At 47.3% G+C, this 15,008-nt stretch overlaps 2 protein-coding genes across 4 annotated transcripts in view; one reads left to right on the top strand and one right to left on the bottom strand.

Moving 5' to 3' along the window:
• The window catches only part of LOC125465957 (CREB-regulated transcription coactivator 1-like), a 214,868-nt gene that overhangs the window by 21,328 nt on the left and 178,532 nt on the right, over window positions 1-15,008 (bottom strand). The gene's annotated exons all lie outside the window — the stretch shown is intronic.
• Window positions 1-15,008, top strand: part of comp (cartilage oligomeric matrix protein) — a 44,454-nt gene that overhangs the window by 21,361 nt on the left and 8,085 nt on the right. For all 3 annotated transcript variants that reach the window (XM_059638459.1, XM_059638460.1, XM_059638461.1), the window contains 4 exons: window positions 2,628-2,676; window positions 6,380-6,576; window positions 7,773-7,945; window positions 8,312-8,451. In XM_059638459.1, coding sequence (XP_059494442.1) covers window positions 2,628-2,676; window positions 6,380-6,576; window positions 7,773-7,945; window positions 8,312-8,451 — 559 coding nt within the window. The remainder of the gene's footprint in view (window positions 1-2,627; window positions 2,677-6,379; window positions 6,577-7,772; window positions 7,946-8,311; window positions 8,452-15,008) is intronic.

Genomic DNA, 15,008 nt, shown 5'->3' with positions numbered 1-15,008 from the left:
GTACCACACCTGCCAGTATCGGACATGCCCCGGGTACCACACCTGCCAGTATAGGACATGCCCCGGGTACCACAACTGCCAGTGTAGGACATGCCCCGGGTATCACACCTGCCAGTGTAGGACATGCCCCGGGTACCACACCTGCCAGTATCGGACATGCCCCGGGCATCACACCTGCCAGTACAGGACATGCCCCGGGTACCACACCTGCCAGTATAGGACATGCGCCCGGTACCACACCTGCCAGTATAGGACATGCCCCGGGTACCACACCTGCCAGTGTAGGACATGCCCCGGGTATCACACCTGCCAGTATCGGACATGCCCCGGGTACCGCACCTGCCAGTACAGGACATGCCCCTGAAAGGACATGCCCCAGGTTCCACACCTGCCAGTATCGGAAATGCCCCGGGTACCACACCTGCCAGTGTAGGATATGCCCCGGGTACCACACCTGCCAGTACAGGACATGCCCCGGGTACCACACCTGCCCGTATCGGACATGCTCCGGGTACCACACCTGCCAGTATCGGACATGCCCCGGGTACCGCACCTGCCAGTATAGGACATGCCCCTGAAAGGACATGCCCCAGGTTCCACACCTGCCAGTATCGGACATGCCCCGGGTACCACACCTGCCAGTGTAGGACATGCCCCAGGTACCACACCTGCCAGTATCAGACCATTATAAGACATGCCCCGGGTACTACACCTGCCAGTATAAGACATGCCCCGGGTACTACACCTGCCAGTGTAGGACATGCCCCGGGTACCACTCCTGCCAGTATAGGACATGTCCCGGGTACCACACATGCCAGTGTAGGACATGCCCTGGCTACCACACCTGCCAGTGTTGAACATGCCCCGGGTATCACACCTGCCAGTATAGGAAATGTCCCGGGTACCACACCTGCCAGTATCAGACATGCCCTGGGTCCCACACCTGCCAGTATCGGACATGCTCCAGGTACCACACCTGCCAGTACAGGACATGCCCCGGGTATCACACCTGCTCGTATAGGATATGCCCCGGGTATCACACCTGCCAGTATCGGACATGCTCCAGGTTCCACACCTGCCAGTTTAGGACATGCCCCGGGTACCACACCTGCCATTATCGGACATGCCCTGGGTACCACACCTGCCAGTATAGGACATGCCCCGGGTACCACACCTGCCAGTATCGGACATGCCCCAGGTACCACACCTGCCAGTATAGGACATGTCCCGGGTACCACACCTGCCAGTATCGGACATGCCCCAGGTACCACACCTGCCGGTATCGGACATGCCCCGGGTATCACACCTGCCAGTATCGGACATGCCCCGGTAACCACACCTGCCGGTATCGGACATGCCCCGGGTATCACACCTGCCGGTATCGGACATGTCCCGGGTACCACACCTGCCATCATAGCTCACACAGTGTACTTCAGTTGAGGCTGTTGGACGCATTGTGAACAGCACAAGACCCTCTAGATTTTATTTTAGGATAACATTGTGCACGGAAGTCAGCGAGATATTTCCATTACAATTACTTTTCTCAGCTCTGAAATAGACAGAATTTAACTAATCGTTAGTTTCAGTCGATCTGCAATTTTAATGGAGACACATTGGCGTGTCCTATTCAGGCAGGTTTCATTGAGAAATATAGCATCCTGTTCATTTTTTGAAATTTTGTTTCTGGTTGAATTTTGACTGCAGTGATTAATGCTGACACACTGATGTTTCGTGACAATACTTCATGGAATCATACAATTTTACAGTTCAGCAGACTGCCATTCAGCCCATTGTGTCTGTACCAGCTCCTGAAAGAGCTACCCAGCTAATCCCATTCTCCAGCCCCCCCTCCATCACCCTCTAACTTCATCACTTCCAAATAAACTTCCAGCTCTCTTTTGAAACTTCCTATGGAACCCGTTTCCACCACACTCCCAGGCAGTGCATTCCAAATCCTAACAACTGTCTGAGTGCAGAGGTTTCTCCTCACCTAGCTGCCTTGCTGACAATCTTGAAGTTGTGACCCCTAATTACTGACATACCAACTAGTGGAACCAGAATATCCTTTTTTACCTTGTTAGAATTGTTCATAATTTTGAACTCCTCAATAAGATTACCTCTTCATCATCTCTGCTCCAAGGACAATAAGCGCAGTCTCTCTAATTGTTTCTGTACCTAAAATCGCTCATTCCTGGTAGCATTCTAATGACTCTCCTTTTCACAGGACTTTAACATCCTTCCTTAAATAAAGTGCGTGAAACTGAACACAATATTCCAAATGTGGACTGACCAAGTGATTTGTCAAAATGTACCATCACTGCTTTGCTATGTCTATGCACTCTATACCTCTATTTATAAACCCAAGGTAGCTATAAGCCTTCTTAACAATTTTTCAACTTGCCTTGCCACCTTCAGAGAATCATAGACGTGAACCCAGAGGTCCCTCTGCTCCTTCTTGGTGAGGACAACTCTTTTTATAAACATCACATGTGCTTTACAATCTGAGCACCCATGACTGTGATAGAAATATTCCAGATTTGTAGCAAGTTTGATTTTTAAACTGCTTATGAGCTATTTCTAAGATACATCTCAGAGTTGTATCATTCATGGTTACTATGATATTGCAGGGGATGGAGATTGTGCAGACAATGAACAGTGATCCAGGTCTCGCAGTCGGTAAGAGAAGTTGCTCTCTCTCGATTTTAACATTTTCAGATGACAAATTGCACAAAACTAGAATCAATGTCACAATGTCCTGCAAAAGCGGAGAGCGTAGAGATAGCTTTATTCTGTATCTAATCCCATGCTGTCCCTGTCCTGGGAGTGTTTGATGGGGAACAGTGTAGAGGGAGCTTTACTCTGTATCTAACCCCGTGCTGAACCTGTCCTGGGAGTGTTTGATGGGGAAATAGCAAGAACTGCAGATGCTGGAGTCAGAGTCAATACAGTGTGGAGCTGGATGAACATAGCAAGCCAGGCAACATCAAGGAGCAGAAAAGCTGACGTTTTGTGCCTCGACCCTTCATTAGGACTGCGAAGGGGGAAGGGAGCTGGGAAATAAATAGAGGGAAGAAGGGTGGCGCTAAGGGAAGGTAGGTGGGATGGTGATAGAGGGAGGTAGGTCTGCTGTAGTGGGGATTGGTCAGTGGGAAGGGTGGGGCAGATAGGTGGGGAAGGAGACAGACTGGTAGTGTTAGGTCAAGGAGGCAGGGATTAGAGGAAGGGTGGGACATGGGATAAGGCCGGGTGTGGGGCAATTGTGAACGTGGTGAATTCTATGTTTAGGTAATCAGACTGTAGGCTCCTGAGGTGAAATATGAGGTGTTGTTCCTGCAGCTTGTGTGTGACATCATTGTGACACTGGAGGAGGCCCAGGATGGATATGTCACTCAGGGGGTGGGAGGGGGAGTTAAAATGGTTGGTGACCAGAAAGTGTTGTTGATTATAGTGTACAGAACACAAGTGCACTGTAAATCTGGGACCGAGTCTGCGTTTGGTCTCATTGATGTAGAGGAGACCACTTCAGGAGCAACAGATACAGTAGGCCAGGTTGGAAGATGTACCCTGTACAGATTAGCCCCTGTCAGATATACAGAGTTTGCCTTAGGCCTCAGATGGAGGTGAGAGGGAAGGTGTGGGGACAGGTGTAGCATCTCCTGTGGTTGCAGGGAAAGGTACCAGGCGTGCTGGGGCTAGTAGGGGAGTGTGGAACGGATGAGGGAGTCTCGGAGTGAATAGTCCCTATTAATGGCAGATACGGGTGGGGAGGGAAATATCTCTTTGGTGATGAGGTTGGATTGCAGGTGGTGGAAGTGGCTGGACGCAGAGGCTGTGGGGTGATACACGAAGACCAGGGGACTCTATTTATTTTTGTTGGGGAGTGGGGGTTTGAGGGAAGAAGTGCAGAAACTGCAAAAGATGCGGTTGAGGGCATTTTTGATCACCGGAGAGGGGAAGTTGCGGTCCTTGAAATAGGAGGACATCTGGGATGTGCAGGACATCCCATCTTGGGAACAGAGGTGGTGGAGGTGGAGGAATTGGGAGTAGGGGATTGTATTCTTGCAGGAGGGTGGGTGAGAGGAGACGTAGTCAGGTAGCTGTGGGAGTCGGTGGGTTTGAGACTGATATCAGTGCCAAGACAGTTACTGGATATGGAAACAAAGGGGTCCAGGAAGGAGAGCGAGGTGTTGGAGATATTCCAGGTGGATTTCAGGTTGGGGTGAAAGGCTTTAGTAAAGTTGATGACCTGTTCAAGCTCCATGTCGGAGGACAAGGCAGCACTGATTCAGTTATTGACGTAGTGGGGGAAGAGGTGGGTGGTAGTGCCAGTGTAGCAGTGGAAGAGGGACTGTTCCATGTATCCTACAAAGAGGTAGGCATAGCTCAGACCCATACAGGTGCCCATAGTCACCCCTTTAGTCTATAGGAAGTAGGAGCAGTTGAAAGAGAAGTTGTTCAGCGTAAGGACAATTTTGGTTAAGCAGATGAGGGTGTCAGTGGAGGGGGACTAGTTGGGCCTGCGGAAGAGGACCCAGGTTGACAGGGCTGTTAAGAAGGCATACAGTGTTTTAGCTTTTATTAATAGAGGGATCGAGTTCCGGAACCAAGAGGTTATGGTGAAGCTGTACAAAACTCTGGTGCGGCCGCACTTGGAGTATTGCGTACAGTTCTGGTCACCGCATTATAAGAAGGATGTGGAAGCTTTGGAAAGGGTGCAGAGGAGATTTACTAGGATGTTGCCTGGTCTGGAGGGAAGGTCTTACGAGGAAAGGCTGAGGAACTTGAGGCTGTTTTCATTAGAGAGAAGAAGGTTGAGAGGTGATTTAATTGAAACATATAAAATAATCAGAGGGTTATTTAGGGTGGATAGGGAGAGCCTTTTTCCTAGGATGGTGATGGCAAGCACGAGGGAGCATAGCTTTAAATTGAGGGGTGAAAGATATAGGACAGACGTCAGAGGTAGTTTTTTTACTCAGAGAGTAGTAAGGAAATGGAATGCTTTGCCTGCAACGGTAGTAGATTCGCCAACTTTAGGTACATTTAAGTCGTCATTGGATAAGCATATGGACGTACATGGAATAGTGTAGGTTAGATGGGCTTGAGATCGGTATGACATGTCGGCACAACATCGAGGGCCGAAGGGCCTGTGCTGTGCTGTAATGTTCTATGTTCTATGTTAAATGGAGGGCTTTTAGGCCGTCCATGTGGGAGATACAAGCGTACAGGGATTGGATGTTCGTGGTGAAGATGTGGTGTTGGGGGCCAGGGAATTGAAAGTGTTGGTGAGGTGGAGGGCGTGGGTAGTGTCCTCAATGTAGGTGAGGAGTTCCTGGTCCGGGGGGAGAAGACAGCATTGTGGAAAGCAGAGATGAGATCAGTGGGGCAGGAGCAGGCAGAGATAATGGGCTGGCCGGGGCAGTCAGGTTTGTGGATTTTGGGAAAGAGATAGAAAAGGGTGGTACGGGGTTGTGGAATGATAAGGTTAGAGTTCGGAGACTGTGGATGGGAGGTCGTCTGAGTTGATGATCCTCACTGTATTTACGGTGTTTGATGAGGGACAGTGTAGAGGAAGCTTTACTCTGTATCGAACTGCATGCTGTCCCTGTCCTGGGAGTAGTGGCTCCTTACAGATGGGGAATGTGAAATCAGATGTAAATCATTTTCTTTCTTAATTGATTTACAAATGGGATGGCATATTACAGATTTTTGCCTCCTTATTACCAACACAGTGTCCCAGTGGACTCTCTTTACGTTTGTTGAATATACCAATAAACAAGTTAACTGATGCTCAGCAGCTTAAATGGGAAATGGAGCTAAAACAAACTATTAACAGAAAGCTATCAACTTAGATTAAAAGGTGATTTGGGAGTTGAGAATGCACTCCAGCTGCTCTAGTGCCCAATGGATTTGGTAAGCCTCAGCCATTTTGGTAGACACTTGGTGTTCCTTGTCCAGGAATCCCAGGCTCAGACAGAGCCATGACAGAGAAGCAGCCAGTTAGCTCCACACCACATCCAGACAGTTGGATGGATTGCCTGTGTAATATACTCTCTGTCCTTAACTGAAAACTGTCCATCACCTTTAATAGCATATTCAACCAACCAGCCAGTAATGTATCTAATCTTATGCTGAACGAGTTATTTCTAACTAGACTTTAAAGCTTGCTGGATGCAACAGCCTGGATCTCACACCATCTCAATATTGTTCCTTCTCAAATTAACATTTGAAACTCTGTGGTGCTGAGAATCGAGATATACAGAATTCCACTTTCCCTAAGACTGTCTTCAACTTCTCCCACCACTCAGTAATTGAGAATGTGAAGTCATCGCTCATGTATTATTGACCCTTTCACCAGAGTGATCATGTTCTTTCTGTTCAGGTTACACAGCCTTTAATGGGGTAGATTTTGAAGGAACATTTCATGTAAACACAATGACCGATGATGACTACGCTGGATTTATCTTTGGCTATCAGGACAGCTCCAGTTTCTATGTGGTAATGTGGAAACAGACAGAACAAACCTATTGGCAAGCTAATCCTTTCCGCGCTGTGGCAGACCCTGGGATCCAGCTCAAGGTGAGTGACTGTTCTGACTGTGAAATCTCCCTTTGCTGTTGGAGTAGTCCATGGAATGAGACTGCAGGGATGACTCTGCACCTGCAGCATGTTAACTGCCATGCTGTGTCAGCCTCTGCATCCCTCAGTCTGTGTCACACTCTTCTCCCTGTACTGCCTGCCCTCCTGTGTCTCACTCCATATTGTCTGCACTTTCCTGGCCCCAAGCTCCTCTGTGGACCTCCCCGCAACAACTTTATCCTCACTCAGTGATGCCAACTCTGACTGTGGTCCAACCAATCATCACTGCTCTGCTTTGCTTTGGGCTCAGTAGAAATAAATTCCAGTGTTTGTTCACTCTATTGATGGCCCTATCGTTAGACATATGTACTGCTGTTGCTTTATATGTTTGTATCTCATGATTTCTACTCTGCATCCACATTTGCATCTCAGACACTTTGCGAGGATGAATTTACAGGCCAAGATCAAGAGGAGTGGGACTAATTGGACAGCTCTTTGAGAGAGCTAGTGTTGGAATAATGGGTGAAGTGGCCTCCTCCAGTGCTGAGTCAGACTTGGATGGTACACAGTATGAACCTGCTGAGAGTATGCGGTCTGTGTTAATTGTCATCTGTTAACGTGTTTGATAGCTACAAGTCTGGCTGACTGTGCTGTCCCAAGTCATTCAAATACAGAGATTCACAGATTAATATTCATTTTATGATGGATGGGCCAGTGGAGACATTATCCCATAACCGCCCCCAAGAAGATGAAGATATGCAACAGTTGTATCATAAACCAGAACAAGGACCATCAGGAGGTGACGTGGATGAACAGATTTGTTCTGGTCCTCATCCTATTTGTGAGGAGACTGCTGTCATTGAGGTGGCTTATTGATGGGACTTTAACCAGACAAAGTCAGAAGACACTGTGTAAAAGGTGTATATACAAGGAAGATTTTATACATTTGATTATCTTACTGAGGGAGACATAAGCTTGAACCAATGAATTTATAATCAGTTCTGATATTTGATACACTGCATGGACTGGGTATGCATTTGATTGTATCCATGATTTGATTTAAAAAGTATGTCCATGCTTGCCAGCCCTCCCACTCGCAATGGAAGGGGCACTGGGGGTTAGTGGCAGATAAAGGATCTGCGATGATATCTCAGTAAACCAACAGATCTTTTTACTAACGGATTTGCCATAAACAGGCAGTGAAATCTCAGACTGGCCCAGGGGAACACTTGCGGAATGCTCTCTGGCACACAGGAGACACCAGCAATCAAGTCAAGCTTTTGTGGAAAGATCCCAGGAACATTGGGTGGAAAGACAAGACTTCATATCGCTGGTTCCTGCAACATAGGCCCCAGGTCGGGTACATCAGGTAGGTCACAGACTGAGGGGTGGAGGCATTGCAGGAGGTGTCACAGCCTCAGGGTAGGGGTACATTACAGGAGTTGGTGGTGATTCTCAGTCAAAACCCTGTTTCCTCATCCACTCATCCAGGCAGACATTCACATCATCACAACGGAAACTGGTTGCTAGGGAAAACTGTACCACCCAATTTCACGAGGGTGGCATCAAAGGTTGGTTGTACTATCTGGCACCCATTATTTTCACAAAATGGTACAGACTTTCAGGTCATGTTGCTTCCTCTCCAGGGTTACCCACTGACCTCTGTCCATTCCCAACCCCCAATCTGATCACCCCCTCCCTCCATAATCCATTGAGCCTCTTTTTGTTCTCACAGAGTCCGACTGTATGAAGGACCAAAGATTGTGGCAGATTCAGGGGCAATTGTTGACACTACGATGCGTGGAGGGAGACTTGGAGTCTTCTGCTTCTCACAGGAAAACATCATCTGGGCAAATCTACGATACCGATGTAATGGTAAATGTGGGATAAAGGAGATGGTGGGGTGAGGGGAGAGTGACCTCAAAGGAGATGGTGGGGTGAGGGGAGAGTGACCTCAAAGGAGATGGTGGGGTGAGGGGAGAGTGACCTTCAAAGGAGATGGTGGGGTGAGGGGAGAGTGACCTCAAAGGAGATGGTGGGATGAGGGGGAGAGTGACCTTCAAAGGAGATGGTGGGGTGAGGGGGAGAGTGACCTTCAAAGGAGATGGTGGGGTGAGGGGGAGAGTGACCTTCAAAGGAGATGGTGGGGTGAGGGGAGAGTGACCTCAAAGGAGATGGTGGGGTGAGGGGAGAGTGACCTTCAAAGGAGATGGTGGGGTGAGGGGAGAGTGACCTCAAAGGAGATGGTGGGGTGAGGGGAGAGTGACCTTCAAAGGAGATGGTGGGGTGAGGGGAGAGTGACCTTCAAAGGAGATGGTGGGGGCTTGAGAAGGATGACAGTGGAAGAGATGGGGTAAGGGCTGACAAAGGAGGGGTGAGAGGACAAAGGAGAAGTTGGGGGGTAAATGTGGCAATGAAGAGGGCAGCAACGGAGAGAATGGGGAAGTGGTAGTGAACAAGTGAATGAAGAGAATGCTGGATTATTTCAAAACTAACATGAACTGTGGAGCACTCACTGGGAGACACAGTGATGAAGAGGATTACAAAGGCAGGGACTAATCAAGAACAGGCAGCATGGTTTTGTTAAAGGTCTGACCAACTGGATTGAATTTCAGTGAGGTATGTAGATGAGGGCAATGTGTTTGATGGAATCCACTTGGAAAAAGGTGCAAATGTGGTGCAGACTTGGACAAGCTTTTGATGAGGTTCTGCATGGGAAATTGATAGTAAGGCTAAGAGTACATGGGATCCAAGAATAATTGGCAAATTGGATCCAGAAATAGCTGAATGACAGACAGCAAAGCATGCTAGTTGAGGATGTTTTGTGACTGGAAGCCTGTACCCAGTGGGGTTCCACAGGGATCAGTGTTAGGGCCCTTGTTGTTTGTGGTATACATGTATGATTTGGACTTGAATGTAGAAGAGTTGATCAGTAAATTTACAAATGATATGAAAATTGGTAGGGTGTAAGTAGGGAGGATGAAAGCCTTAGATTACATGAAAGTATAGACAGTCTGGTCAGACAAGCTGATCACTGGCAAAAGGAATTCAATCTAGATAAATATGAAGTGATGCATTTGGGCAGGACCAGCAAGGCAGGGGAGTACATGATGAATGGTAGAACCCTGGGAAGCAGAGGATCAGAGGAGTCTTAATGTGTATGTCCACTTGTCCGTTAAGGTATCAGGACAGGTGGATAAAGTGGTTAAGAAAGCATATGTAATATTTGCCTTTATTAACTGAGGCATAGAGTTTAGATGCAGGGAGGTTATGCTAGAACTGTGTAAAACATTGTTATCTATTAGCTGTGACTAACTAAAGTGTGGAGCTGGAGGAGCACAGCAGGCCAGGCAGCATCAGAAAAGCAGGAACGTTGATGTTTTGGGTTGGGACACTTCTTTGAAGAAGGGTCCCGACCTGAAACACCAACTTTCCTGCTCCCCTGATGCTGCCTGGCCTGCTGTGCTGCTCCAGCTTGATTTACGCTGTGTGGTATCTCTGACTCCAGCATCGGCATTTCTTACTATCTCTGAGTTAGTCAAAGGTCGAGTATTGTGTGCAGTTCTAGAATTCACTTTGAAAGGAGCATCGAGAGAGTGCGGAGGTGGTTTGCCAGGATGTTCCCTGGCCTGGAGGGTTTCAGTTAGGAAGAGAGATAGGATGGACAGGAGTTATTTTCTCGAGCACAAAGGAGATTGAGGGGAAACATGTCCACCCAGAAGGTGGTGGGAAATTATAGCTCAGTACCTGTATTATGAAGTACTTAGATGTTCATGTGTGATGCCAAGATGTATAAAGCTAAGGCCAAGTGGTGGAAAATGGGATTAGAATAGTACATTGATTGTTTTTGACTGGTACAGACTCAATGGGCTGAAAGGTGTTTCCTTCATGCTATAGATCTGTGACTCTATAAAAAAATAGAAATAATATAACAGATCATTTCTATGGTTTTTATTATTTCTGTTTTCTATAATCTGTGGAGATACGGAGAGGTTTCAGGTCCAGGTATATAACTCACTATTGCTGAGTGGACACTTTTTAAAAAATTCATTCACAGGATAAGGGTGCCGTTAACCAGGCAGCATTTATTGCCCATCCTTAATTATCCAGAGGAGTGTTAAGAATCAATCGCATTGCTGTGGGTCTGGAGTCACACGTAGCCAGAACAGGTCAGAATGGCAGGTTCCTTCGCCAAAGGACATTGGTGAACCAGATGGGTTTTTCCAACAATTGACAATGGATTCATGGTCATCATTAGATTCTTAATTCCAGATTTTTGCTGAATTCAAAATCTACCATCTGCTGTGGTGGGATGCAAATCCAGGTCCCTGGAATATTACCTGGGACTCTGGATTAAGTCCAGAGATAGTGCCATACTCTGGAATCTTCTTCTGCTCCCCACTGATGCCACTCCTTCACCTAGCCCCAGCTCTTGTTGGGTATTTACTATCCATTCTAACCTTCTGTTCTCTGAGGCTGAACATTCCGTACTTAGTAAAGGTGAAGCTATCAAACAGGACTACTTGCACGCCAAACAACGGAAGCAGCAAGAGATAGAGCAAAGCGATCCTATAACCAAAGGATCAGATCGAAACTCTGCAGTCCTTCTACATTGTGTCATAAATGGTGGTGAACAATCAAATAATTCGCCGGAGAGGATCTACAAATATCCCCATCCTTAATGATGGAAGAGCCCAACACATCAGTGCAAAAGATAACCAGAAACATTTGCAACAATCCAGCCAGAAGTGCTGAGTGCATGATCCATCTCAGCCTCCTCCAGTGGTCCCCAGCATTACAGATATCAGCCATCAGCCAATTCCATTCACTCCACCTGATAGCAAGAAATGGTTGGAGTCACTGGACACTGCAAAGGCTACAGGCCCTGACAACATTCCAGCAATAGCACTGAAGACTTGTGCTCCAGAACATGCCACTCCCTTAGCCAAGCTGTTCCAGTACAATTACAACACTGGCATCTACCCGACAATGTGGAAAGTCGCCCAAGTAAGTCCTGGACACAAAAAGCAGGACAAATCCAACCTGGCTAGTTACGGCCCCATCAGTCTCTTGTTTACCATCAGTAAAGTGATGGAAGGTGTCAGTAACAGTGCTATCAAGCAGCACCTGCTCAGAAATAACCTGCTCAGTGACGCCCAGTTTGGGTTCTTCCAGGGCCACTCAGCTCCTGATCCTGATTACAGCCTTGGTTCAAACAGGGACAAAAGAGCTGAATTCTAGAGGTGAGGTGAGACTGACAGCCCTTAATATCAAGGCTGCATTCAACTGAGCGTGGCATCAAGGAGCCCTGACAAAACTGGAATCAGTGGCTACTAGGGGGCAAACTCTCCACTGGTTGGAGTCAATGTCCTAGTGGTATTGTTGGCTGGACTGTTAATCCGAAGGCCAAGACAATGTTCTGGGTTTGAATCCCATCACAGCACATGGTGGAATTTGAATTCAGTAAAAAATATCTGGAATTAAGAATCTAGTGATAACTGTGAATCTATTGCCAATTGTTGGTCAAACCCATCTGGTTCACTAATGTCCTTTAGGGAAGAAAACTGCCATCCTTACCTGGTCTGGCCTACATGTGACTCCAGACCCACAGCAATGTGGTTGATTCTCAACTGCCCACTGGGCAACTGGGATGGGCAATAAATGTTGCCTAAAAGCAATACCTTCATCCTGTAAATGAATAAAGGGAAAAAAATGGTCATACCTGGCACAGAGGAAGATGGTTGCGGTTGTTGAAGATCAGTCATCTCGGCTCCAGGGCATCTCTGCTGGAGTTCCTCAGAGTAGTGTCCTCGGCCCTACCACCTTCAGCTGCTTCATCAATGACTTTCCCTCCTTCATAACGTCAGAAGTGGGGAAGTTCACGATGATTAAACAACGTTCAGCACTATTTGTGGCTCCTCAGATACTGAAGCAGTCCATGTTCAAATCTGAACAATATCCAGGCTCGGGCTGACAAGGGGCAAGTAACATTTGCGCCACACAAATGCCAGGCTATGACAATCTATCCACCATCCCTTGACATTCAATGATGTTACCATCACTGAATCCCCTACTATCAACATCCTGGGGGTTATCATTGACTAGAAACTCAACTGGGCTTGTCACATAAACACAGTGGCCGCATCAGCAGGCCAGTGGCTAGGAATACTGTGGTGAGTAACTCACTTCCTGAATCCCCAAAGTCTGTCCCTGATCTACAAGGCACAAGTCAGGAGTGTGACAGAATACTCCCCACTTGCCCCTGGATGGGTGCAGCTCCAACAACACTGAAAGGAGCCTGCTGAATTGGTACCACATCCACAAACATGCACTCCCTCTACCATCGACGCTCAGTGGCAGCAGTGTGTACTATCTACAAGATGCACTGCAGAAATTCACCAAAGATCCTCAGACAGCACCTTCCAAACCTAGGACCACTTCCATTTAGAAGCACAAGGGCAGCAGGTACATGGGAACACCACCCCCTGCAAGTTCCCCTCTAAGCCACTCACCATCCTGACTTGGAAATATATTGTTGTTCCTTCACAGTCACTGGATCAAAATCCTGGAATTCCCTCCCTAATGGCATTGTGGGTTAATGCACAGTAAGTGGACTGCAGCAGTTTAATGTAGCAGCTCAGCGCCACCTTCACAAGAGCAACCAGGGACAATGAATGCTGGCCCAGCCAACATTGCACACTTCCCACTCATGAATTTAAAAATAAAGTCTTATCTCCTTACTCTCCCTTCTCAAATGAATTTTGGGCACAGCATGACTTTGAATTCTTCTTCTGTCACCTCTGGTTCGAGCCCACTTCTTTGGGCAGGAGTCCTGTCCCAGTCGCAGAGATCTCTTCACACTCCTTCAACACTCCCCCTCCACCAGGACCCCTCCCTGTGACTATTTACCTGAACCAAATCTACTCATTGAGAATTGTTGACTTGAAATTGCAGGCCTAAATTTCTCTGCTCTCCTTGTCCATTCCAAGCTATCTCATCGAGTCATAGAAGTCTACAGCACAGAAAGGCTCTTTGGCCTATTGCATTAACAACCACCTAACTATTCTAATCCCATTTTCGAGCACTTGGCTCGTAACCTTGTATGCTTTGGCATCTTAATTTCTCATCTAAATGCTTTGTTAATGTTGTGAGGGTTTCTGCTTCTTCTACCCTTACAGGCAGTGAGTTCCAGATTTGTAGGAACTTACTACACACCGTGCTCTCACATCAAACTCTGAATTTGCAATCAAACCTGCTGACAATGTACAGTGTTGTCTGGTGTACCATCTCTACATTATAAAGGCTGAACAACAACTCTGTGACACCTCCTTCTATCTCCTCTGGAACATGTACATGCACAAAGTGCAGAGGAATGGGATTGTGGGAGGTATAGCAGTTTGGATTGGAAATTGGCTTGCTGAAAGAAGACAGAGGGTGGTAGTTGATGGGAAATGTTCATCCTGGAGACCAGTTACTAGTGGTGTACTGCAAGGGTCGGTGTTGGGTCCACTGCTGTTTGTCATTTTTATAAGTGACCTGGATGAGGGCGTAGAAGGATGGGTTAGTAAATTTGCAGACGACACTAAGGTCGGTGGAGTTGCGGATAGTGACGAAGGATGCTGTAGGTTGCAGAGAGACATAGATAAGCTGCAGAGCTGGGCTGAGGGGTGGCAAATGGAGTTTAATGCAGACAAGTGTGAGGTGATGCACTTTGGTAGGAGTAACCGCAAGGCAAAGTACAGGGCTAATGGTAAGATTCTCGGTAGTGTAGATGAGCAGAGAGATCTCGGTGTCCATGTACACAGATCCTTGAAAGTTGCCACCCAGGTTGACAGGGCTGTTAAGAAGACATACAGTGTTTTAGCTTTTATTAATAGAGGGATCGAGTTCCGGAACCAAGAGGTTATGGTGAAGCTGTACAAAACTCTGGTGCGGCCGCACTGGGAGTATTGTGTACAATTCTGGTCACCGCATTATAAGAAGGATGTGGAAGCTTTGGAAAGGGTGCAGAGGAGATTTACTAGGATGTTGCGTGGTATGGAGGGAAGGTCTTACGAGGAAAGGCTGAGGGACTTGAGGCTGTTTTCATTAGAGAGAAGAAGGTTGAGAGGTGACTTAATTGAAACATATAAAATAATCAGGGTTAGACAGGGTGGATAGGGAGAGCCTTTTTCCTAGGATGGTGACGGCGAGCGCGAGGGGGCATAGCTTTAAATTGAGGGGTGAAAGATATAGGACAGATGTCAGAGGTAGTTTCTTTACTCAGAGAGTAGTAAGGGAATGAAATGCTTTGCCTGCAACGGTAGTAGATTCGCCAACTTTAGGTACATTTAAGTCGTCATTGGATAAGCATATGGACGTACATGGAATAGTGTAGGTTTGATGGGCTTGAGATCGGTATGACAGGTCGGCACAACATCGAGGGCCGAAGG

Source organism: Stegostoma tigrinum, chromosome 30 (assembly GCF_030684315.1).
Source record: "Stegostoma tigrinum isolate sSteTig4 chromosome 30, sSteTig4.hap1, whole genome shotgun sequence".
Lineage (NCBI taxonomy): Eukaryota > Metazoa > Chordata > Chondrichthyes > Orectolobiformes > Stegostomatidae > Stegostoma > Stegostoma tigrinum.
This window is presented reverse-complemented; position numbering and strand designations above follow the sequence as displayed.